This window comes from Pseudochaenichthys georgianus, unplaced genomic scaffold (assembly GCF_902827115.2).
Source record: "Pseudochaenichthys georgianus unplaced genomic scaffold, fPseGeo1.2 scaffold_445_arrow_ctg1, whole genome shotgun sequence".
Taxonomy (NCBI): domain Eukaryota; kingdom Metazoa; phylum Chordata; class Actinopteri; order Perciformes; family Channichthyidae; genus Pseudochaenichthys; species Pseudochaenichthys georgianus.
Window position 1 is genome coordinate 205,499 of NW_027263010.1, and position 25,092 is coordinate 230,590.

The following is a 25,092-nucleotide window of genomic DNA, read 5'->3' on the forward strand; positions in this document are numbered from 1 at the left end:
TCAGTGCAGAGGATCACGTGTTACCGTCATTACCCCCCCCCCCTCTTCTCCCTGTTATTATGATCCGGGACAAAGGTCGCGCACTCAGAAACAACATGGCGGCCTCGACGTTTCTGAGGGGGAAACTTTTCAGATCCTTCAAAACTCAGAGGGTAAATATATCTTTATCTTTAATAATGTATAATATAACAACGAGAGGATGAATATATCTTTATCTTTAATGTATAATATAACAATATAAACCATAAAATATGTATTAAATCTAATAAACATGAATAAATTACCCTGACCCTAGAAGGCTGTGATGGTGGGCTGTATGGATAAAGTTTGGTTGAAGTGTGACGTCATCGTGGTGGGCTGGATGGATAAAGTTTGATTGAAGTGTGATGTCATCGTGGTGGGCTGTATGGATAAAGTTTGATTGAAGTGTGACGTCATCGTGGTGGGCTGGATGGATAAAGTTTGATTGAAGTGTGATGTCATCGTGGTGGGCTGTATGGATAAAGTTTGGTTGAAGTGTGACGTCATCGTGGTGGGCTGTATGGATAAAGTTTGATTGAAGTGTGACGTCATCGTGGTGGGCTGTATGGATAAAGTTTGATTGAAGTGTGATGTCATCGTGGTGGGCTGTATGGATAAAGTTTGATTGAAGTGTGACGTCATCGTGGTGGGCTGTATGGATAAAGTTTGATTTGAAGTGTGATGTCATCGTGGTGGGCTGTATGGATAAAGTTTGATTGAAGTGTGACGTCATCGTGGTGGGCTGTATGGATAAAGTTTGATTGAAGTGTGATGTCATCGTGGTGCACAGAGAGAAGTCTCATGTATTTGGCCTCATCTGATTGGCTCTCCTGATCGGCCTTTATAGAGAGCACCAATCAAACTATTAAGAGTGAATATCGGGCGATAATGATCGGCGGCTGATCGATCGGAACATCCCTAATTATTACCGGACATTTTGACCGGCAGGTTTTGAAATTACCGGTCTTTAATACATTTTACAAGCTAAAAACCGGTAATTACCGGCTAACGGGAACCCTGCTGTTCAGGTGTATTTCTGACCTCCTGTGTTCTTCTGGTTTCTTCCAGTCATGGATCCACAGCTCGGGGGTCCTTCCCCAGGCCGCCCCCCCCCCCCAGGCTCGGTTCTTTCCTCCGGCTGAAGGCCCCATGCTGCCCACAGGAAGTTTCACCAACCGGGTGGCCTTCATCACGGGGGGGGGGCACAGGGCTGGGCCGCGCCATGACTACAACGCTGTCCCAGCTGGGGGCGACGTGCATCATCGCCAGCAGGTTCTACTCATCTCTATTAGGGTTTTAACTAGGGATGGGAACAATTAATCGAATATTCGAAATTATTCAGGTATTCGAATATGAGTTATTAATTTTTTTATTAATTTTTTTTTTTGGGAGTGATGCCTAAGTTGATTACATATTATCAAATTGAATAATTCAATGTATATATATACGACTCTGCCATAGCTAAATGTGTTAGGTGACGTCTAAAGGTGTGTTTTGCTCCGCTCACCGGCCCCTCACAGCGGGCAGAGCGGCAGGTGCTGATCTCTCTCTCTCTCTCTCGTGTCCGGTTATACTTCACTCGCGTTTATGTCTAAATCCATCAGATCTAGCTAGTTCTAGCCAATGATACGGCTGCTGCCCCTCCCTACACGCAGATCACGCAGACTCAAACCTCATCTTAGGCCCAAATGTGGCGCAAATGCGCTCCGCAGCCGTTGCGAGGTTCCGGCGCTAACAGTTGAGCGTGCTCCCCCGCCCCCTGTCAACACTCGCGACACATGAGTGGCCAGCCTAAACAACAATAAGCGCTGCTTGGCAACCGTGTGTGGCGGCAAAGTACATGGACATTTTGACTGGAGAGATTTAGTTTTGCCGGTATTCAACATATTGTACCAGTCATAGTCCGGTAATTATTTACACTCCAAGAAGAGTCCTACACAACAGACATGGAGGAAAAGGAGTAGTGTGTGGAAATATTTCGACCAGGTTAGTGAGTGCGGTGTAGAGGTCAAACTATGCCAAATTAAACTTATATACATGCTATACCTTGCTATACCCGCAACCTCCGTTCCAGCTGAGAGGGTCTTCTCTACAGCTGGCCTGATTGTGAATCGCCTCCGCACATGAAAGCTGTAGGCCTATAGCTGTCAAACTGTTCAATACATTTGACAAATTCGACTTGTTTCTACACTTATTTGAACATGTATGTATTTCTAAAAAATTATTGAAAAACAATTGGGTAAAAAAAATAATTCTGAAACATTTTTTGAAAAAATATTTTTTACCCAATTTTTTTTTTATAGGATATGTACATTTCGGTTAACCGGTTAACCGTTTTTTGGGGGGTCGAATATTCGAATATACTATTGCTTTCAAATTCCCATCCCTAGTTTTAACTAGGGCTGTCAAGTTAATTAACGCGTTAATAACGCGTTAACGCAAAAAAAATTAACGCCACTAATTATTTTAACGCGATTAACGCATGTGTATATTTTTTCCTCGGCCGCCCCGTAGTTTCAGAGCGCATCGACTTTAAAATACCGTCTACAAGCTGATGCTGACAGCCCCGCTCCTGCCGCCCGCTTGTGGCAGACCACACTTCCACGCTCACCGGCAGGCACCGCCTGGCCATCGGGAGGACCGGGAGGGTGTGTGTGTGTGTGTGTGTGTATGTGTGGCATGAGCGAGAGAGAGAGAGACCTTACGTGCATTGTTGTTGTTGTTTGCATCTGGTGCTAGCTAGCTGCGCTAACGGATATAAGGAGCTGTTTAAATGAAAACAGAGGAGCGACATTTCGCCACAACTGCGCCGAGCTCTTGACTTGATGCAGGAAGCAGACAGCGGGACGTTGGAGGAGAAGTCAGCACACTCAGCTCGGAGAGTGCAACATGACTGCAGCGTCCAGGCAGCTCCCGTTCGAGCATATGCCTTGAGTTGCACATAGCTCCAACGATCCATCACACACATACACACACACACACACACACACACACACACCATTTGTATTGTATTATTGTACGAGAGGTTCCAGGTTGTTGTGTTTAATATTCATGAGAATATTTGTAATGTTCAAACGATAATAAACATCAGCATAAAGCATATGTGTCCACTCATGTGTTGATAAGAGTATTACAAACTTGAAAATATTCCTCTAAGGTTCATTTAGAACAGATAAAAAATGTGCGATTAATCGCGATTAACTATTTTAATCGACTGACAGCCCTAGTTTTAACCTGTTAAGCCCCATTCCCTTGCGGGCGGGGGAGAAACCACAACATCTGCAAGCAACAGTGTCTGAGGGCTTCTTAATATTTAATAAGTTATGAGTGTTTCATATCCATGTAACGGGAAGAAACTCAGCTAACTGATGATATGAACCTCTTTTAGCAAACAAAAACACAATACTAACGCTGAGCCTATGAATTAGCCCTGAACGAAAAAATGCTAATGCCGTTAGCACAGAACTCACGGTATAAAACCCTTATTACTTATTGTAAATGCACATCCAACCCATCCATTAGCATCGTGAGAGGGTTAGGGTTAGGTATCTGTATCATCACTCCATGATCAAAACTCGCGACATGAGAAACAAAAACAGGCATCACAACACGTGGCATTAACTAACTAACTAACTAACCTAACCAAGGCAAATTTCTTACCTTAGGTGTTATTCTGATCAAAAGTTGTTTTCAATGGCATTAAAACGGTTCAAAAGAGATGTCAATCATCAAAATCGACCAATGGGTTCCAGAGAAACAGCAAAAATGCCCATTTCCACCCAAATGACCCCAGAGGTGGTTTTTTTTCTTCTAAACCTCTCTAAAAAGGTCAAATGTCTTTTGTTTTGCATCGATCTTGATACAGGGTACTTATTATATGTTGTACTTTGGATTCCTAAAGCTTTTAGTCTACTAACCCATCATCCAAGGGTGGTTTTCACTATAAGTAATGTTCTTTTTCTTTACTATGTTCAATCTGAATTTTCTTTAAAATAAAAAACATCTATAGTGCTTCTGATTCTTCTACATCCAACTCACAGGTTTATCATTACTTTGAGAAAAAAGATGATTAATTTACCCCTTTTAGAATGGAAGTTATTGTCATTTGTTGTGGGAATGTCATTTTCGAGACCTGAAAAACAGGCTTGGGGCTAAACAGGTGAATGGGTGTTTGTTAGGGTTTTAATTGATGTGTATTAATGTTTTTAACTGATGCTCTCAGAACTCTTCAGAGAAACGATCTTCGTCACCATGATGAAAATATATCTTTCATGTTTCAGGAAGTTAGACGTTCTGAAGCAAACAGCCGAGGAGATCAGCAGCCAGACCGGGAACAAGGTGAGAACCAGAACATTCACCTGAACCAGAACCAGAAGTAGAACATTAACCAGAACATTAACCAGAACCTTAAAGGTAGTGTAGGTAAGTTTGAGAAACCGGTTCGAGATAAACTTTTTGTTATATTCCATGGAATGCTCTTAACATCCCGATAGCAATGAATATCTGAAGTGCTTTGACAAAAAATCCATAAAAAAATGTCATCTGTGGAAGCCGTGGTACTGTAAAAAGCACGACCAATCATCTGAGCCGGCCCGGCTAAAATAACTGGATGGCCTACCTGCCTGTCAGCCTTCCATCAGTGCACACACTTATCTCGTGCCCTCATTGGTCATGTGCGCGTTCGTGTGTGTTGGAGGACGGGCTCTGAGAGGAAGTGGCAGATTTTCTCCGGTCATGTATTTTCAAATTCTAGCGATCTTGAGCCGGTTTCTCAAACTTACATACCCTACCTTTAACAAGAACCTTAACCAGAGCATTAACCAGAACATTAACCAGAACATTAACCAGAACCTTAACCAGAACCTTAACCAGAACCTTAACCAGAACATTAACCAGAACCTTAACCAGAACCTTAACCAGAACATTAACCAGAACCTTAACCAGAACATTAACCAGAACATTAACCAGAACCTTAACCAGAACATTAACCAGAACCTTAACCAGAACCTTAACCAGAACCTTAACCAGAACATTAACCAGAACCTTAACCAGAGCATTAACCAGAACATTAACCAGAACCTTAACCAGAACATTAACCAGAACATTAACCAGAACCTTAACCAGAACATTAACCAGAACCTTAACCAGAACCTTAACCAGAACCTTAACCAGAACATTAACCAGAACCTTAACCAGAACCTTAACCAGAACATTAACCAGAACCTTAACCAGAACCTTAACCAGAACATTAACCAGAACATTAACCAGAACCTTAACCAGAACATTAACCAGAACCTTAACCAGAACATTAACCAGAACATTAACCAGAACCTTAACCAGAACCTTAACCAGAACATTAACCAGAACCTTAACCAGAACATTAACCAGAACCTTAACCAGAACCTTAACCAGAACATTAACCAGAACCTTAACCAGAACCTTAACCAGAACCTTAACCAGAACATTAACCAGAACCTTAACCAGAACCTTAACCAGAACCTTAACCAGAACATTAACCAGAACCTTAACCAGAACCTTAACCAGAACATTAACCAGAACATTAACCAGAATCATAACCCTAATCAGAACTAGTCTGAAGTGGACTAATTCCCCCCCACAGAGAAACACACCTCAGCTGTTCCCACTTCCTGCCCCCCCCCCCACAGAGAAACACACCTCAGCTGTTCCCACTTCCTGCCTACCCCCCCCCACAGAGAAACACACCTCAGCTGTTCCCACTTCCTGCCCCCCCCCCCCCCCCCCCACAGAGAAACACACCTCAGCTGTTCCCACTTCCTGCCCCCCCCCCCCCCACAGAGAAACACACCTCAGCTGTTCCCACTTCCTGCCCCCCCCCCCCCCACAGAGAAACACACCTCAGCTGTTCCCACTTCCGGCCCCCCCCCACAGAGAAACACACCTCAGCTGTTCCCACTTCCTGCCCCCCCCCACAGGGAAACACACCTCAGCTGTTCCCACTTCCTGCCCCCCCCACAGAGAAACACACCTCAGCTGTTCCCACTTCCGGCCCCCCCCCCACAGAGAAACACACCTCAGCTGTTCCCACTTCCTGCCCCCCCCACAGAGAAACACACCTCAGCTGTTCCCACTTCCGGCCCCCCCCCACAGAGAAACACACCTCAGCTGTTCCCACTTCCTGCCCCCCCCCACAGAGAAACACACCTCAGCTGTTCCCACTTCCTGCCCCCCCCCACAGAGAAACACACCTCAGCTGTTCCCACTTCCTGCCCCCCCCACAGAGAAACACTCCTCAGATGTTCCCACTTCTTGCGCCCCCACCCCTCAGGTCCATGCGGTGCAGTGTGACGTCAAAGACCCGGAGGCCGTGTCTCGATGTGTCGACCAGGTCGAGGCTCTGACGGGACTTCCTGATGTAAGACCACACACACACGCACGCACGCACACACACACACACACACACAGGACCCTCAGTCCCTGTCGATGACATCACAGTGATCCTGTGTCCTGATTGGCCCACAGGTGGTAATCAACAACGCAGCAGGAAACTTTGTATGTCCGTCAGAACGTCTGACGCCTAACGGCTGGAAGAGCATCACTGACATCGTTCTGAACGGAACCGCCTTCGTGACCCTGGAGCTGGGTCGCAGGCTGATCCAGAACCAGAAGGGCGCCTCTTTCCTGGCCATCACCACCATCTACGCAGAGTCCGGATCCGGCTTCGTGGCTCCCAGCGCCTCGGCCAAGGCGGGAGTCGAGGCGCTCTACAAGTCAGTTTGACCTTTAACCTTCCGGCTGATCATTCCTGACGTGTTGCCATGGTAACGTTGTTGTTATGTGTGTCAGGTCTTTGGCGGCGGAGTGGGGTCGCTATGGCCACCGGTTCAACATCATTCAGCCCGGACCAATCAGAACCAAGGTACCCCTCTGTCTCTGTTGTTTACCGGCTATGTCTGTTGTTTGTTGTTTACCAGCTGTGTCCGTTTGCTGTTATCAGGGGGCCTTCAGCCGCCTGGACCCCACCGGAGCCTTCGAGAAGGCAATGATCGGTCGGATCCCCACGGGTCGCCTCGGGATGCCTGGAGAGATCGCTAACCTGGCGGCGTACATGAGCAGCGAGTTCGCCACCTGGATGTCCGGAGCTGTGAGTTCCACTCATCCCTGATCACAGTTTAGACTCATCCCTAATCACGGTTTAGACTCATCCCTGATCACAGTTTAGACTCATCCCTAATCACGGTTTAGACTCATCCCTGATCACGGTTTAGACTCATCCCTGATCACAGTTTAGACTCATCCCTGATCACGGTTTAGACTCATCCCTGAACACAGTTTAGACTCATCCCTAATCACGGTTTAGACTCATCCCTGATCACGGTTTAGACTCATCCCTGATCACAGTTTAGACTCATCCCTGATCACAGTTTAGACTCATCCCTGATCACAGTTTAGACTCATCCCTGATCACGGTTTAGACTCATCCCTGATCACGGTTGATCACAGTTTAGACTCATCCCTGATCACGGTTTAGACTCATCCCTGATCACGGTTTAGACTCATCCCTGATCACAGTTTAGACTCATCCCTGATCACGGTTTAGACTCATCCCTAATCACGGTTTAGACTCATCCCTGATCACAGTTTAGACTCATCCCTGATCACGGTTTAGACTCATCCCTAAACACGGTTTAGACTCATCCCTAATCACGGTTTAGACTCATCCCTAATCACGGTTTAGACTCATCCCTAATCACGGTTTAGACTCATCCCTAAACACGGTTTAGACTCATCCCTAAACACAGTTTAGACTCATCCCTAATCACGGTTTAGACTCATCCCTGATCACGGTTTAGACTCATCCCTGATCACGGTTTAGACCAGGGGTGCCCAACCAGTCGACAACAATATACTGTTTTATCGTTAACGTCCTATAACATAATCTTCCCGTGCAGGAATAATGCACTTGAACGCATCAAAGCTTTGTGATTGGCCGGCGTGACCCCATGTGTCGGGCGTGGCTGGTGGGCACGAGGAGTGACAGTCCGCACACACACAAGACCGCAATTATGGCAGAAGCCAAAAATACCAAAATATATAATGTTTACTCCGAGTGGGAGGATGATCATTTCTGTATCTATTCCAATTCAAAGTCCATCTGTCGCTCGTCTCTCGTCTCTCGTCTGCACTGCGAGCGTGGCTTCATCGAAGAAGGGTCATTTAGAGCGGCATTTCAAAACAGTGCACGAACGCTGCGAGACGGAACTCCCTCCTAATTCTGCCCTCCGCTCCAAAAGGGGAGGGGCCTGAGAGGACAGCTAAAGGGGAGGGGCCTGAAAGGATATGGCGTTATATGTGTGCCTCTATCCTGAGCACGCAATGAAACATGTTCGCTCGACCTCGCTCTCGCTCGACCTCGCTCTCGCTCGACCTCGCTCTCGCTCGACCTCGCTCTCTCTCCCTCGCTCGCTCGACCTCGCTCTCTCTCCCTCGCTCTCTCTCGCTCGCTCGCTCTCTCTCGATCGCTCGACCTCGCTCTCTCTCCCTCGCTCGCTCGACCTCGCTCTCTCTCCCTCGCTCGACCTCTCCAGCCTGTGCGCGCTCAGCTTTGCCTGCGCTCGCTCAAGTTGTCACAGCGTTACAAATGTGCCACAAAACCAACCAATCGGAGAACTCGTGTGAACAGCTATCTTATCTGTTAACATACATGTTAGGCAGACGTTGCCTTGGTTACAGAGCCTGTTGCTGTTGTTTATTGCTTTGAATTCTTTAAAACAAATATTATCTTCTTAACCCTCCGCTTTCATTCGATTGGACTACGCAAATTAGTCATGCAAAAGACTTTCATAAAAACATTATATTAAAAGGTTTTTTTCACAACTTTTTTGGGTTCAATCTTTAAAGCAACTTCCGCCCTAATAGAAAATACTAAAAATGTAATCAGGATTTTAACCCTTTAAATGACATTTTGAATTCATGAAACCGCTGTTTTTTTCATGATGAAAACAGAGAAAATTAGTTATTTTCCAAAAAATACATATCTGGGGACTGGCTCTTTGTTTTTATAACAGTCTTGGATATGGCAAAGATTAGCATTAACATTTATTTTTTTTGCATTATTAGTTTTTGCACAAAATCAGATTGAACAAAAAAGTTACACATTAGTCCAGGAGTGGCCAACCCGCGGCTCCTCAGTTCACAAAGGGTTAACAACACACGTTCCAGCCCAATCGTTACACAGAGTTTTCAACAAAGACGTGCTTTAGCCAATCAGAATGCAGATCCTGCAGTACTGGAGGCGGGCTGCTTATGATCGGCAGAAATATAACTCAGATAAAACCGTAATAACTCAATATGATGTCGTCAAATCAAAACGGTAACTGTGTGTGTGTGTGTGTGTGTGTGTGTGTGTGTGTGTGTGTGTGTGTGTGTGTGTGTGTGTGTGTGTGTGTGTGTGTGTGTGTGTGTGTGTGTGTGTGTGTGTGTGTGTGTGTGTGTGTGTGTGTGTGTGTGTGTGTGTGTGTGTGTGTGTGTGTGTGTGTGTGTGTGTGTGTGTGTGTGTGTGTGTGTGTGTGTGTGTGTGTGTGTGTGTGTGTGTGTGTGTGTGTGTGTGTGTGTGTGTGTGTGTGTGTGTGTGTGTGTGTGTGAAGCTGGCACAGAAGGACTCCCGAAGTTGGTGATTTGCGGTAAAGAAATAAACGAGAGAGAAAGTGCATCTCTGTCAGCAGAGCTCCTGTCAGTCAGAGGGTTGGGTCCAAGTCGAGATGTCACGTCTGTCAGTCAGAGGGTTGGGTCCAAGTCGAGATGTCACGTCTGTCAGTCAGAGGGTTGGGTCCAAGTCGAGATGTCACGTCTGTCAGTCAGAGGGTTGGGTCCAAGTCGAGATGTCACGTCTGTCAGTCAGAGGGTTGGGTCCAAGTCGAGATGTCACGTCTGTCAGTCAGAGGGTCGAGAAGTCACGTGAGGAGAATTAACTAAAACACTTCATGTATTTGTAAATGACGGTCATGAATGTGTGAGAGACAGACAGAAAAAAGCCAGGCATATCGTTATTCAATGATGTGCCCTTTCATGCATTTGAGCCCCTTCCACATCCTCTGCACGTTTCAAAGAAGAAGCAGCATGCAGAAAGATAACTACTTTTTGAAATGTTTTGAACTGAGAATTTGTGTGAGACACAATATTAATGATTGACAATAACTGGCCTCTGGACTTAATACTGGTCGGAGAGGTTTAAGTCCATTGTCAATATCATGGACTGTGACATTTATAGGAAGTGTGTGTGTGTGTGTGTGTGTGTGTGTGTGTGTGTGTGTGTGTGTGTGTGTGTGTGTGTGTGTGTGTGTGTGTGTGTGTGTGTGTGTGTGTGTGTGTGTGTGTGTGTGTGTGTGTGTGTGTGTGTGTGTGTGTGTGTGTGTGTGTGTGTGTGTGTGTGTGTGTGTGTGTGTGTGTGTGTGTGTGTGTGTGTGTGTGTGTGTGTGTGTGTGTTGATTTTTAGATGTTAATGTTGTGTGTGTGAGAGATAGAGAGGGGCACACAGAACGGCTGAGAGCAAAAGAGAGAAGGAGCGAGAGGTCGGGGACAGACACCCAGCATGTGTGTCTGATGTGGCTCTTTGCAGTAACTCAGTAAATTGATTGGCTCTTTACCTCTGATTGGTTGGCCACCCCTGCATCAGAGTCCTGCATCGGGTCGGGTACCCGCGGTTACCCGACGGGTGACCCGCAAAAAAGGTGATACGCGGGTGGTAGTTTTTCAAACGCTTTTTTCCGGGTTCGGTTCTGGGTAAAACAAAGATGATGCGAGTCGGGTCGCGGGTATTGCATAATAAATATATTAAAATAATAATAAATTAGTTTAACGTTTAAAATCCTCAGACTTCTCCCCCGTGGGACCGTGCATAATCATAACCTCTGCAGCGCATCAATCTGCTGCTGAGCGCCACATTCGAAATGGCTGAGCTGAAGCTCTCTAGCGGAGAATACAGCATTTTCAATAACACTTCCTCAACAGAGAGTTTAGATGCAGAAAGTAAGGTAAGTACTCTCTATTTCCTAGAAGCTATTATCTGGTCTTAACATTTGTGTTCTGACTTGGTCGCTTGTTTGTTAGCAGCAGCCGCTTGGCTAACACCTTGCTGTTGAGCTTAACTATTAACTCAGGGCAGTGCTCCCGCTCCCTGTAGCATAGGGTTTGATTGCAGTAGCGCTAGTTCGTTGTATTACTGCTCCTAGTACTAGACTCCTAGCACTAGGATGATCTGCAGAGAACATCTTCACGGCGGGTGCTGTGTGCTCGGCATGTGCGGTTACTACTGTAACCAGACACGGTTCTATGCGGGCTGTTCTCTTTCTTAGAAGCTAATTATCTGGTCTTAACATTGTGTTCTGACTGGTTGCTTGATTGTTAGCAGCAGCCGCTTGGCTAACACCTTGCATGTACGGTTAAGCTTCATTATTTAACTCAGCCGGTGAGGGCAGTGCTCTCGCTGCTGCTCCCGGTAAACGCATGGTGTGGTTGCAGTAGCGCTATATCGTGGTATTTACTGCTCCTAGTACTAGACTCCTAGCACTAGGATGATATGCAGAGAACAATCTTCACTGTGTGTGCCGTGTGCTCTGCATGTATGGCCATTAAGGAGGATTTCATCCTCCCAATATTATATTTTCTATTGGGCAGCCGTTGGCTGACACTTTTAGGCACCGGCCACAGTTACTATTGTAACTAAGGTTCTAAGCCGGAATTACTGGCCATAATTACTACTGTAACTACGGTTCCAAGCTGTGTAAGTACTGGCCATAGTTAATACTGTAACTACGGGGTTAAGCCGTAAGTACTGGCCGTAGTTACTACTGTAACTACGGTTCCAAGCCGTGCACGTACTGGCCATAGGCAATACCGTAACTACGGCTCTATGCCGTGTAAGTACTGGCCATAGTTACTACTGTAACTACGGTTCTAAACCATGCAAGTACTGGCCAGAGTTACTACTGTAACTACGGCTCTATGCCGTGTAAGTACTGGCCATAGTTACTACTGTAACTACGGTTCTAAACCATGCAAGTACTGGCCAGAGTTACTACTGTAACTACGGCTCTATGCTGTGTAAGTATCCAAGCCGTGCAAGTACTGGCCAGAGTTACGACTGTAACTACGGTTCTAAGCCGTGTAAGTACTGGCCATAGTTACTACTGTAACTACGGTTAGATGCCGTGTGAGCCCTGGCCATGGTTACTGCTGTAACTACGGCTCTGTGCTATTCTATTCTTTAGAAGCTAGTTATCTGGTCTTAAACATGTGTGTTATTTGACTTGATCTCGCTTGATCGTTAGCAGCAGCCGCTCGGCTAACGTCTTGCGTATACTGTTAGCTTCTTTATTTTACCCAGCTAGGTGAAGGCAGTGCTCTCGCTCCCGCTCCCTCTACCGGTAATGCGGATGTAGCTACATCCCTTTTTCTGTTCGGCGAGTAGTAGCACCGCTCTACTCTTCCCGTTCAGCAGGTAGCCGGTGAAGGCTGTGTTCCCGCACCCGCTCCCGGTTACACTGCATCTGGCGTTCGACTCTAACTTAACCAGTGAAGGCAGTTCTCGCCCCCACTCCTGGTAGACGCCAAACCGCCTTGTTTTTTCCATTAAGCAGGTAGCTGGTGAAGGCTGTGTTCCCGCACCTGCTCCCGGTTACGCTGCATCTGGCATTCGTCTCTAACTCAACCAGTGAAGGCAGTGTTTTCGCCCCCGCTTCCTGGTAGACGCCAAACCGCCTTGTTTTTTCTGTTAAGCAGGTAGCTGGTGAAGGCTGTGTTCCCGCACCCGCTCCCGGTTACACTGCATCTGGCATTCGTCTCTAACTCAACCAGTGAAGGCAGTTCTCGCCCCCACTCCTGGTAGACGCCAAACTGCCTTGTTTTTCTGTTCAGCAGGTAGCTGGTGAAGGCTGTGTTCCCGCACCCGCTCCCTGTTACGCTGCATCTGGCATTCGTCTCTAACTCAACCAGTGAAGGCAGTGTTCTCGCCCCCGCTCCTGGTAGACGCTAAACTGCCTTGTTTATTCTGTTAAGTAGGTAGCTGGTGAAGGCTGTGTTCCCGCACCCGCTCCCGGTTACGCTGCATCTGGCATTCGTCTTAATTTAACCAGTGAAGGCAGTGTTCTCGCCCCCGCTCCTGGTAGACGCTAAACTGCCTGGTTCCGTTAAGCAGGTAGCTGGTGAAGGCTGTGTTCCCGCACCCGCTCCCAGTTATGCTGCATCTGGCACTCGCCTCTAGTTCAGCCAGTGAAGGCAGTGTTTTCGCCCCCGCTCTTGGTAAACTGCCTTATTTACTAATCCAGCTAGGTGAAGGCAGTGATCTCGCTCCCGCTCCCTCTGCCGTAACGTGGGTGTAATTACATCCCTCTTTCTGTTCGGCGAGTAGCAGCAACGCTCTACTCTTTCCGTTAAGCAGGTAGCTGGTGAAGGCTGTGTTCCCGCACCCGCTCCTGGCTACGCTGCATCTGGCTACCTACAGAATGGCTCATTCATGTAGCGCCTGTAGGGTTTCTCTTGAGCCCGAGGACGGCCACGACCGCTGCCCCTCCTGCCTCGGCCGCTTCTGGCGGTCAGTGGGGACGAAATTCGAGCATCTGAGGGAGGTTCTCACGGTAAACGCCTGCATGAGCTGTAGCTGCATGCCTCGGGTGCTCAGAGTGGCTCGAATCACTGAGGTGGAACGTCTGGCAGCAGCCAACAGACACCTCTCCTTGTCACGTACTCCTCCAGATCAATTCGGCCGTTCCCGGCGACTTGAGGGAGCGATGGCTTTGTGTTCCCCCCCAATAGAAGGACTAGAAATAGGCTGTCCTCTAAAGTGGATCGGCTAGCTGCCGATAGGGGCATGATGAAGTCGCCTCTTGGCCCTTCAGCCTGGGCCCGGTGTAGGGGCTGCTAGCGCCCCTCCTTCGGTTGGCACCCCTCCTTCGGCTGACGCACCTCCTCCGGTTGACGGAGAGTCCTCCGTCGCGTACCAGTCGAGCCAGGGGAGCTGTTTAGATCAGCTGCCCTGGAGGCACTGGAGTGTGCCGCCCAAGCTAGGCAGACCAGGCAGCAGCACTCGGGTCCTCGCAGACCTGTGCCCACTCCCAGCAGGCCCAGGGGCCGCTCTAGCAGCCGCACTCAGCCGCTGGATTACAGGGGTGGTCTGCAGAGGTCTTAGCGGCCCACTCAACCGCCTCCCAATGACTTTCGTGCCCCATGTCACCCGCCTTCCAGGCAGCCTCGTGCCCCAGAGCCTTACCGGAACCCCCCCAAGAGGCTCCAGGGTCCGGGGGGCTGGGCTCTGAAATCCCGGGGGTGGTCGGCGGCTGCTTTCCCAGCAGCAGCTCAGTTTCTGGGCAGTCTGTACTTCCGTCCCTTGGGTGGTTTTCACCTTAACCCAGGGGTACGGACCGCAGCTCCGGCCCCTAGCCTTCGGCTGGGTCTAATTGACAGTCGTCAGCGATCCGGCAGGGGCCCTACCTCTGGGCCAAGAGTTGTCCGTCCTTTTGTCCAAGGACGCAATCAACCCAGTAAGACCCTCTGCTTAGCCAGGGGGTTCTACTCGGCATACTTTCTCGTGAGCAAGAAAGTCGGCGGATTTCGCCCGATCTTGGACCTCAGAGGAATCAACAGATTCCTGAAGGTGCTGCCATTCTATATGCTGACTACTGCATACGCACAGGTGGAGTGGTTCCCAACCGAGGGATGCCTACTTCCACGTGGGCCGGGCAAGAGGGTGCCTTATATTCAGTTCCTCCGGCCCTTGGGCAGACTGGCAGCTGCCTCGGCCGCTGGGCCCTCAGGCCCGCTGTCGTTGTGCCCCATGCAGATGTGTCTGAACAGCCTTCACTTGGACGCCAAGTGGCACAGGCACAGTGAAGTCAGGGTGTCGCAGCATTGCTCCACTCTCCGTCACGCTGGAGGGGCAAGGCCTATCTCTGGTAGGCGTGCCCATGGGCGCCATCCCATCCCGCCAGGAGACCATCACCATAGGTGCATGTCTCTCAGGGTGGGGTGCAGTGCGGCAGGGCAGGACCGTTCAGGGTCAGTGGTCTGCCCAGCAGAGTGCGCGCCGGGTCAACGTGCTAGAGCTTCGGGCCGTGCAGCTTGCACTCACGCACTTTCTACCCCAACTGGGGGGCAAGCAGGTGCGTGTTCCTTGGGGACAGCATGTACATTGTTGCTTAGACAACAGTCCCTTCTAGACAGTGGACGTTCTCACTCCACTCTGAATTTATGTGGCTGCGATTCTGCCCAACATGTTCGGGTCTACGGCGCCACGGCGGGGTGCCACAGGTCAGTGTCCCTCTTTATGAGAGGGGCTTTACGGCAGCGTCCCCCTTGCACCCCGAGGGCTCCGGCTTGGGACCTGCCCTTGCTGCCGGATGCCCTATCACCCCCTCCCTTCGAGCCCCTGGCCCAGGTGGGGCTTAGGTGGCTGCCCACAAAGGCAGCATTTCTGCTTGCCATAGCCTCAGGGAAGCGAGTCGGGGAGGTGCATGTCCTCTCCATAAACAATACATGCCCGAGGTGAGACTCTCATGCGTTGCCCTTTGGGCAAATGTGGCATTCCCGCCCAGGGTCCTTCCACAAACTCACTTCAATCAGCCTGCCCAGCTGGCACGCTTTGACATTCAGGAGTACGGCACATCGAAGTTGCTGTGCCCGGGGGGGTGCCCAAAGGGCGTATATCAAGGCTACTGCCTGTATACGGCAGGAGGAGCAACTCTTGTGTTTGCCCTGGCGGCACTAAAGGAGGTTAGGCCCTCTAACCAGTGGCTTCCCCACTGGGTTGTCGATACCATCTCACAGGCTTACGGGGCCAGTGGCCGCCCCCTGCCACCAGGCTGAGATGCCACTCTACAAGGAGCATCTCAACATATTGGGCTGCCCTGAGAGGGGTGCCCCTGGAGACCATCTGCGCCGCGGCGTCGTGGGCGTCTTCTGGCACATTCTCCAGTTGTCATCAGGTCAATGTCGCCACTCCCCATTCTTTGGGCGTGGTCCTTTTGCCGAGCTCCGCTGCTTCCAGTGGTGAGCAAGGGCTTGGATTCTTCATGACATTGTTGGTATAGGTCATCCAGTGCTAAAGCACCGCCTCTGGCGGTCAGTAGGGACGAAATAGAACGATAGTTACGGCTGTAACTACGGTCTATGAGTCCCGGATGACCGCCAGAGTTCCCTGTCCGGCATGTGACACCGGCGGATATAGCCGGTGTCACATGGGTCACAGGTGACTTTGTTGTTATTGGTACTCGGGGTGCGCATGCGCGCGATGGACATATCCAGTGCTAAAGCACCGCCTCTGGCGGTCATCCGGGACTCATAGAACCGTAGTTACAGCCGTAACTATCGTTCCTAGATGGAGAAAATAACCAACATCCCACACTTTGAGACAAATATGCTACTGCATGTGTTAATAATTGCACGTTTTCACTGCTCATATATATGCGGGTTCTGGTCGGGTTGCGGATCTTGTGCCGACGGGACGGGTCGGGTCGGGTCGGGTTGGGTTGGGTTGCGGAACTAATTGGCAATATGTGCGGGTAGCAGGGCGGTTCGGTATTGCACGTCGCGGGTGCGGGCGGGAGGGGGTCTTGCAAATCAGACCCGTGCAGGACTCTGCCCTGCATTAGTCATTCGGGACAAAAATGTCCTCTTCCAAAACAGATTAATATTTTTTAAAGCTTTTTGGGGTTAAATCTTTCAATCAACTTCAGTCCTGATCAAAAATACCAAATGTTAAATTATGTTCAGGATTTTAACCCTTGACAGGGTGTCCGCGGGGTCTTAAAAAGTATTAAAAGTTGATAAATCAATTTAGCGAAAATTGAGGCTATTAAAAAGTATTAAACGGCATTTTCCAAGGTATTAAGAAAGTCCACAGCAACGACAACATGAAACACCCTTTAATTTACTGAAACAACATGTCGGGAAAACCCCTCAAGGTGGCCCCATGCATAGCGTGCCATAAAATGCTGCTTCTTATTTTAAGTTTCGTTGCCTTGCTCCGCTCTGTGGGGGGGGGGGGGGGGGTGATCTGCTGGTGGACTACCTGAGAGATATACAGCAGGAGAACACGCCGTCCACCGCGGAGAATAAACAGAAGGGCAACCATGCTCCAGGGTCTTCTTCGCTGCTGTTGGTGTATTTTGTGGCGGCAGCAGCGCCACTTACAGGCCTGGCATATGTACTACAGCGTGTCCAGCATTTCCAGCGGTCTAGTGTGAACGGACACGTTAATGAATCGAATGCGCTTGAACGGAAGACTTTTTTGCGTTTGCGTTTTACTGTCTGCGTCCTCGTGGGGCCGGGGTCTAAGCCAAACTATATCCGGTCACAGAGATCTGCTATTTTAAAGTAAGGTCAACACATATCGACCCTAAATATAGTCTATATTAATAAACGAGAAAAGTCTTAACATATATATCGTTTTTTGTAAACATATGACAAATGTGTGAGGGCGATGACGTCAGAGCATCGTCCTATGAGCCGGGCCTAGCCCCGGACAGCCCCAGCCCAACCCCTGGGTATTTGTGAGGGAGCTCCTATATGGCATTACCCCGCTGAAGCTGAATGGTCAAATACTGGTTTCTACTGGTTTCTACTGGTTTCTACTAGTTTCTAATGGTTTCTGAGGAGTTTTACTGGAATGAAAGAGCACAGAGTCCAGAAGCAACAAAGCAGCATACTGCATTAAACCTGACCTTCACAGAGAGGTGGAAGTTCATGTGGAGAGGAGGCTTCAGTAGTCTGTCTGCACTCTGTTTAGTTGTGCTATCTTACAATCAATATAGTCAATGTGAGGTAAAGTGTGTCGCCAAGGTAACCGGTTAGAACTCGAAGTTGCGATGAGGTCTTAAATGGTCTGGAAAGGGTCTTAAAAAAGGTCTTAAAAGGTATTACATTTGACTTCAGGATTCCTGCATATACCCTGCTCGAACTGCCAGTTTGAAAACATGAATTTGCGTTTTCTATGAAAAACATGCACAAAAAGGCAGTTATTTTCCATATAATAAATGTTGGGGGGGGTCGGCTTTTTTTTTATCACAGTCTTGGATATGTCAAAGATTAGCAACAACATTGATTTTGGTGGATTATTAGTTTTTGCACAGAATCAGATTAAACAAAAAAGTCACACATTAGCCACTTGCGGACAAAAATGTCCCATCCACTCCCATTACAACCACATCTTTTGATCTCTCCGCCATACCGGTATAAAATCATGCATTTTGTAATGTCAGCGTTTTATATTGGAGCAAAATAGTTAAATGTGTCTTTTGACTGTATATGACCATATGTGACATTTTACCATTGAATTCATGTATTCAAAATGGCATTTAAAGGGTTAAAATCCTGAAAATTATTACATCTTTGGTATTTTCTATTAGGGCGGAAGTTGCTTTAAAGATTGAACCCAAAAAAGTTGTGAAAAAAAGCTTTTAATATAATGTTTTTATCAAAGTTTTTTGCAGTGGACATTTTTGTCTCGAATGACTAATTTGCGTAGTCCAATCGAATGATACCGGAGGGTTAAATGAAATACATAATATTTAACATCAAAAGAAACAACAGTGTTTTAACAAATCGTATTAAGTAATCTGATGACAGACCTGTGAACAGAATAGCTGAAACTTTAACAAAATAAATAACTCAGTTTCCTCTAATCTTTAACCCATGTTTGTATCATTGAGTTAACTCCGTGTGTTGCTGCTAGCATACAGAACACCTGACGGGGAGACGTTCCTCTGGATGGAGCTACAGAGCTGCTAGCATACAGAACACCTGACGTGGAGACGTTCCTCTGGATGGAGCTACAGAGCTGCTAGCACACAGAACACCTGACGGGGAGACGTTCCTCTGGATGGAGCTACAGAGCTGCTAGCATACAGAACACCTGACGGGGAGACGTTCCTCTGGATGGAGCTACAGAGCTGCTAGCATACAGAACACCTGACGTGGAGACGTTCCTCTGGATGGAGCTACAGAGCTGCTAGCACACAGAACACCTGACGGGGAGACGTTCCTCTGGATGGAGCTACAGAGCTGCTAGCATACAGAACACCTGACGTGGAGACGTTCCTCTGGATGGAGCTACAGAGCTGCTAGCACACAGAACACCTGACGGGGAGACGTTCCTCTGGATGGAGCTACAGAGCTGCTAGCATACAGAACACCTGACGGGGAGACGTTCCTCTGGATGGAGCTACAGAGCTGCTAGCACACAGAACACCTGACGTGGAGACGTTCCTCTGGATGGAGCTACAGAGCTGCTAGCATACAGAACACCTGACGGGGAGACGTTCCTCTGGATGGAGCTACAGAGCTGCTAGCATACAGAACACCTGACGGGGAGACGTTCCTCTGGATGGAGCTACAGAGCTGCTAGCATACAGAACACCTGACGTGGAGACGTTCCTCTGGATGGAGCTACAGAGCTGCTAGCACACAGAACACCTGACGTGGAGACGTTCCTCTGGATGGAGCTACAGAGCTGCTAGCACACAGAACACCTGACGGGGAGACGTTCCTCTGGATGGAGCTACAGAGCTGCTAGCACACAGAACACCTGACGTGGAGACGTTCCTCTGGATGGAGCTACAGAGCTGCTAGCATACAGAACACCTGACGTGGAGACGTTCCTCTGGATGGAGCTACAGAGCTGCTAGCATACAGAACACCTGACGTGGAGACGTTCCTCTGGATGGAGCTACAGAGCTGCTAGCATACAGAACACCTGACGGGGAGACGTTCCTCTGGATGGAGCTACAGAGCTGCTAGCATACAGAACACCTGACGTGGAGACGTTCCTCTGGACGGGGTAACAGCGCTGCTAGCAAGACAGTGGAACCCGGTGCATTCCTCCGTCTGGATCTGGAGCACTTTTGATAAATGTTAGACAAACTGCTCGTGTTGCCGCCCTCACATGCTAAACTCTTATTGTGCTTTAGGCAACGAGCATCGTCTCGTAAAGTTTAACCACCTCGGAGCGAGCTCTCTCCGCCATCTCCTCCGTGTGTGTGTGTGTGTGTGTGTGTGTGTGTGTGTGTGTGTGTGTGTGTGTGTGTGTGTGTGTGTGTGTGTGTGTGTGTGTGTGTGTGTGTGTGTGTGTGTGTGTGTGTGTGTGTGTGTGTGTGTGTGTGTGTGTGTGTGTGTGTGTGTGTGTGTGTGTGTGTGTGTGTGTGTGTGTGTGTGTGTGTGTGTGTGTGTGTGTGTGTGTGTGTGTGTGTGTGTGTGTGTGTGTGTGTGTGTGTGTGTGTGTGTGTGTGTGTGTGTGTGTGTGTGTGTGTGTGTGTGTGTGTGTGTGTGTGTGTGTGTGTGTGTGTGTGTGTGTGTTGCATGCAGCAGCCGCATGTGTGTAAACTGCCCCGCCCCCTCGCAAGCAGGCGGGGGAGAGAGATCGAAAACACAAGAAATAGTCATAGAAGCATTCTGCAGTCTTCTTGCATGTTAGAGACGGAGCTGGCGACACTAAGACTGCAATATAATGTTTGTGTAGCAATAACACACGTGACATATGTTTTCACATGTCTCCAGTACCGATAAAAAGACCGATAACGTCGGAGCTTTACGTTACCACAGTCTTCAATAATTCAGCCCCGGGGCCCGTTTAATACCGGGGCTCGGTACCCATCCCTATTCCTGAGTAGCTTCAGATCTGAGTCGTCTTATTAGGAAGCCTCATTTATACTTTTGTAGCAACACTGTTTTTATATAATGGCAAAGAAAGGGTTCAGAGTCTCTTCTTTGTTCACATGTGGCAGCCCGGTTCAATGCTTCTTAAACATTACCCACTGTAGTGACGTGTGGATACACTCCAACTCTGTATCAACACACTGCTGTGTAACTTCAGTTAAATACTTGTGTGTGTGTAGACTAGAAAGAGGAAAGATAAAGGATCTGCAGTATTTTATGAAGTATTAATCGTACAAAGGTCAGTTTTATACAAGTAGAAGTGTGTATTTACCGGGTAGTAGGCTGTCAGTAACTACGCCTCTCTATTTGGACTGGTAGATCTCGGCAGACTGGGAACTTTAAAAGTATCTCTCGGTTCAGAAAGGTTGGGCACCCCCGAGTTCGACTGATCCCAATCACAGTTCATGCTGATCGCGGATCAGAGTCGATCCAGCTCTTAAACATTAAGGAGTTTCACCTCTTCCTCAGGTGGTCCGGCTGGACGGGGGGGAGTACGTGTCGATGGCCGGAGAGTTCAACGAGCTGCGGCGGGTCGGTGTTTCAGAATTATATTATATTATTATATATATAATAACATGTACATATATAATAATAATAATGATTATTATTAGGAAGTAATGAATGTTAATGAGGACTGTTTGTGTGTCAGGTGACCCCGGAGCAGTGGAAGACGATGGAGGCGATGATCAGAGGCACCAAAGGATCCTAAACACAGCGACCAGTCAGAGCGCAGAGTTCCTTCTGATGTCATCATTATGAGACGATGTTGATGTTTTGATACGATTGATCTCTTAGCTTGTAGCAGTCTTACTGCACATGCTCAGTGTGAACAAATAAAACTCTTGCGTTTATTTGGGTTTAGATTTGTTTTGCAGTGTATATAATGCCACACACACACACACACACACACACACACACTAGTTCACTTACCATTACTAACATCTGTGCTATTGTAATTCATCTGCCGCTTGTAAATCGCAGCTGTCTGAATTTTATTAAAATGCTTCTGCAGTTTTTCTATTATTCATTTTTTGCCATTGTTGTGGAAATTCCACAAAGAACCACTGTGTGTGTGTGTGTGTGTGTGTGTGTGTGTGTGTGTGTGTGTGTGTGTGTGTGTGTGTGTGTGTGTGTGTGTGTGTGTGTGTGTGTGTGTGTGTGTGTGTGTGTGTGTGTGTGTGTGTGTGTGTGTGTGTGTGTGTGTGTGTGTGTGTGTGTGTGTGTGTTGTGTGTGTGTGTGTGTGTGTGTGTGTGTGTGTGTGTGTGTGTGTGTGTGTGTGTGCGCACACTCAGACAGTTGTGCAAATACTTGAACAGTTTATGTGGGATTCTGGTTTTTGTTGTGGAGACCAGTTGAGAAGATGAGCGCATCAGCTGGTGGTGAAGCGGGGAATCCGGCAGATTTGGAGGATGTGTTTGGATTCGGCTGTTGTGCAGCCATCTAGCTGGTGGAGGGGACGTACTGGGGGCTGAGGGTGGGCTTCATGTTGTTGCCGATGATCTCCCCACGTAGTGCTTGGAGATGGGCTATAGATGTAAATGGTGTGGCCGGGGGCAACGGGTCGGGCTGGAGGAGGGGGTGGGTATCTGCTGGGTGGAGGTGGGACAAGAGGAATAGCTGAGTATTCTAGTGTAGGGTGAGGGAATGCTCCGGTTTTGGGACAGCATGAACATGGGATCACTCGGTCATTGTACGTACTTCGTCTCACTGGAATATTAACGGTCAGATTGAAAACAACATCGACCCAATTTCTCCGGTCAATGACGGGAGAGTTTTGAAAGTGACAAAACACTGTTTCACACATTTAAAAACACTTAAACAATGTTTACCCAGGATTCAGGCACCTTCCCTGGCTTGTAAAGTGATGTTATTATTATGTTTATTATGCATATTGTGTATACTGTTTTTGTAAAAATAACGTGGATCATGAACCGTGACGGGGCCTATTGCTGTGGTCCTGCTCGAAGCCCATCGTAACGTCTTTGGAGTAAAGAAACCTTCTGACACCATCAAGGATCCTTCATTTTCATGTAAGTGAACTTTGTCATTATTATTGTCTTTGCAGGAATTGCAGTGTTTTTTTTCTCCAAAAAGTTTATGTTTAATTGGTTTAAACGCACTTTTTGAAGCATTGAACGTGGTTGTTATGGGGTTGTTTGTGAACGTGGTTGCGTTTGAGATGGTGTAGGCCAGGGGTGGGGAACTTCCGGCCCCCGGGCCGTATACGGCCCGCGAGACAATTTGGTACGGCCCTCGAGGTAATTTATAAACACACGCAAAAAAGATAAGAAATCTAGACCGCAAAAAAATTAAACAAGCGAGTGCCTGTTTTTCCTGGTCACGGTCAGGGTCCATGAACACAACACGAGCCTAACGTGTCATCACGTGGTATATGTCTCGTCTGACAGGGGTGTAGTTCTGACGGAGAGCACCAGAACGTGGCTCGGCACTTCAGATAAGGAGCCGTACACATGCCGCAGTTTTTGCGTGGCTGTGTCTTTAGTTGAAAGCCCAGTGGCGATCTGTTCATCTGTCATACTGATCATACAGTCAATAACTTTGTTGTTATTAGCATCTGGTTAGCTAGCTATGCTAACGAATATAAGAAGCTTTTTCTCCAACCAGTGAGGTAAAGGCACATCTTTATATGACCATTATAGTTATAAAAAAATAAGAGAATAAAGTAAACGGGTATAAAATACTATATGACAGTAAAAAAAAGTTCTTATTAATAAACAAGAATACAGTTTGAAAGGGGAGTGATTTGTAAAATATCCATAAAGAAAAAGTAAATATGCTTACAGTTCTGTTTCATATGGGTGTTGAGAGATTATCCATAGATCTCTTAATGTTGCTCTCAAAGTGCATCAGATTGATGCTTTTAACTTCAACATTTAAAAAAAAATCTTCCCGGGAGGAGGTTAGGTCCCCCCCCCCCCCACTTAAATCATGTCCACATGGATAGGAAACTAAATTCATTTGCACATCTTTCTGTTTTGGTGGTCATGCCACAACCGTGCACGTGCATGCATACGTGAGTCATGGTAAGATATCTGGATTAAGAGGTTGCTTTTTCTTTGCACAGCATGAAAGAAAGAAGAAATAAATGGGCTGTGATTTTAGTTTTTTAAGCAGAGGTCAATAATTTGTACGGCCCTCGGAGGATGTTGAAAAAATGTAAATGGCCCTTGAGAGGAAAAAGGTTCCCCACCCCTGGTGTAGGCGTTGTGTTTGAGGTGGTGAACACCGTTGTTTTGGCGGTCGTTTGAGGTGGTGGTTTTGGCAGTCTGAGGGGGCGAAGGCAGTTTTGGTGCTGGTTTGATGTGGAATCTTCTGTTAGTACACAGTGTTCAACTTGTTTTAACACTGGTCTCTGTCCCCTTTACAGCTTTAGCTCGGGCTGACATTGGACCAGCCCCTAGTTTATGCTCCTATAGGCTTAGACTTCCTCTCTATGTATACATTTATTAATGCATATCACTAACTCAACCCCCGGGGCATCACTCCCCAGAGTTTTTGTGTCCCTCCTCTTGCAGGTTTTTTGCAGTATTACAGGATTGGTCTGGATCATGAACCGTGACTAGGCCTGTTGCCGTGGTCCTGCTCGAAGCCCATCAAGACCCCGAGATACTTGAACTCCTTCACTTGGGGTAAGGACTCAATTCTTACTTTTAGTGGACAGTCCATCGGTTTCCTGCTGAGAATTCAATTATCAAAGGAAAAATATTACAAACCGCATCAATGTACACAATATAAAACCACCCCTGCCTCCATCCTGCTAATTAATTTCACTCGGACCGATAAAACAGGGTTCGCCGTTTCCCTGGGGACTCTTTACTGTGACGGACCCTGGGAACTATGACGAGAGAACAGGAAGAGGTGAGTTATGATAACTACTGCAGGGATGATATGACAAATAAATAACGCTTAGTCTAAACAGCTTATAAATTACTAGAATTGCTAATTACGCTTTTTTCATCCCCATAGGTTGGCGTGCCAATCCAGCCCCCCGACATTTAGGATTAATGTGTTTCTCATACTGTCGTCAACCATTCAATAAACGGGTTTGAACGCCACACAAGCTCTTGTCATCTTTTATAAATCAAATGCTTCCTGTGCAATGCTTTACCGTGGAACAAATGAATATGCTTCGCCAATAGTGAAGCTATATAATATGGAATCAAATTACATTACATTGCATTTAGCTGACGCTTTTATCCAAAGCGTCTTACAATAAGTATATTCGACTAGGAAGACACAACCTTGAAGAAAACGGAATCATATAAATAGAGGAGGTTTCATAGAGCCAAGCATTTCAAGTGCTGCTCAACTGGCTTTAGATAAGCCAGTCCTTTATTAGTATATAAGTGCTCTGTTAGCAGTTCTTC

The 25,092-nt window shown here is 47.6% G+C and overlaps 1 protein-coding gene and 1 long non-coding RNA gene across 2 annotated transcripts; both read left to right on the top strand.

Annotated features, from left to right (window-relative positions):
* Positions 1-45: 45 nt before the first annotated feature.
* decr1 (2,4-dienoyl CoA reductase 1, mitochondrial) lies at positions 46-21,719 on the top strand. Its single transcript, XM_034078572.1, is given in 10 exon segments — positions 46-152; positions 1,090-1,215; positions 1,217-1,293; positions 4,302-4,359; positions 6,329-6,415; positions 6,523-6,770; positions 6,847-6,919; positions 6,998-7,144; positions 21,172-21,234; positions 21,353-21,719. Coding segments are annotated over 10 exon segments (1,032 nt in total). The 5' UTR covers positions 46-59; the 3' UTR covers positions 21,413-21,719.
* Positions 21,720-22,749: 1,030 nt separating this feature from the next.
* Positions 22,750-24,769, top strand: LOC117442601 (uncharacterized). Its single transcript, XR_004551533.2, has 3 exons — positions 22,750-24,354; positions 24,514-24,583; positions 24,692-24,769. It is a non-coding gene; the product is annotated as an uncharacterized lncRNA (long non-coding RNA).
* The last annotated feature ends 323 nt before the right edge of the window (positions 24,770-25,092 follow it).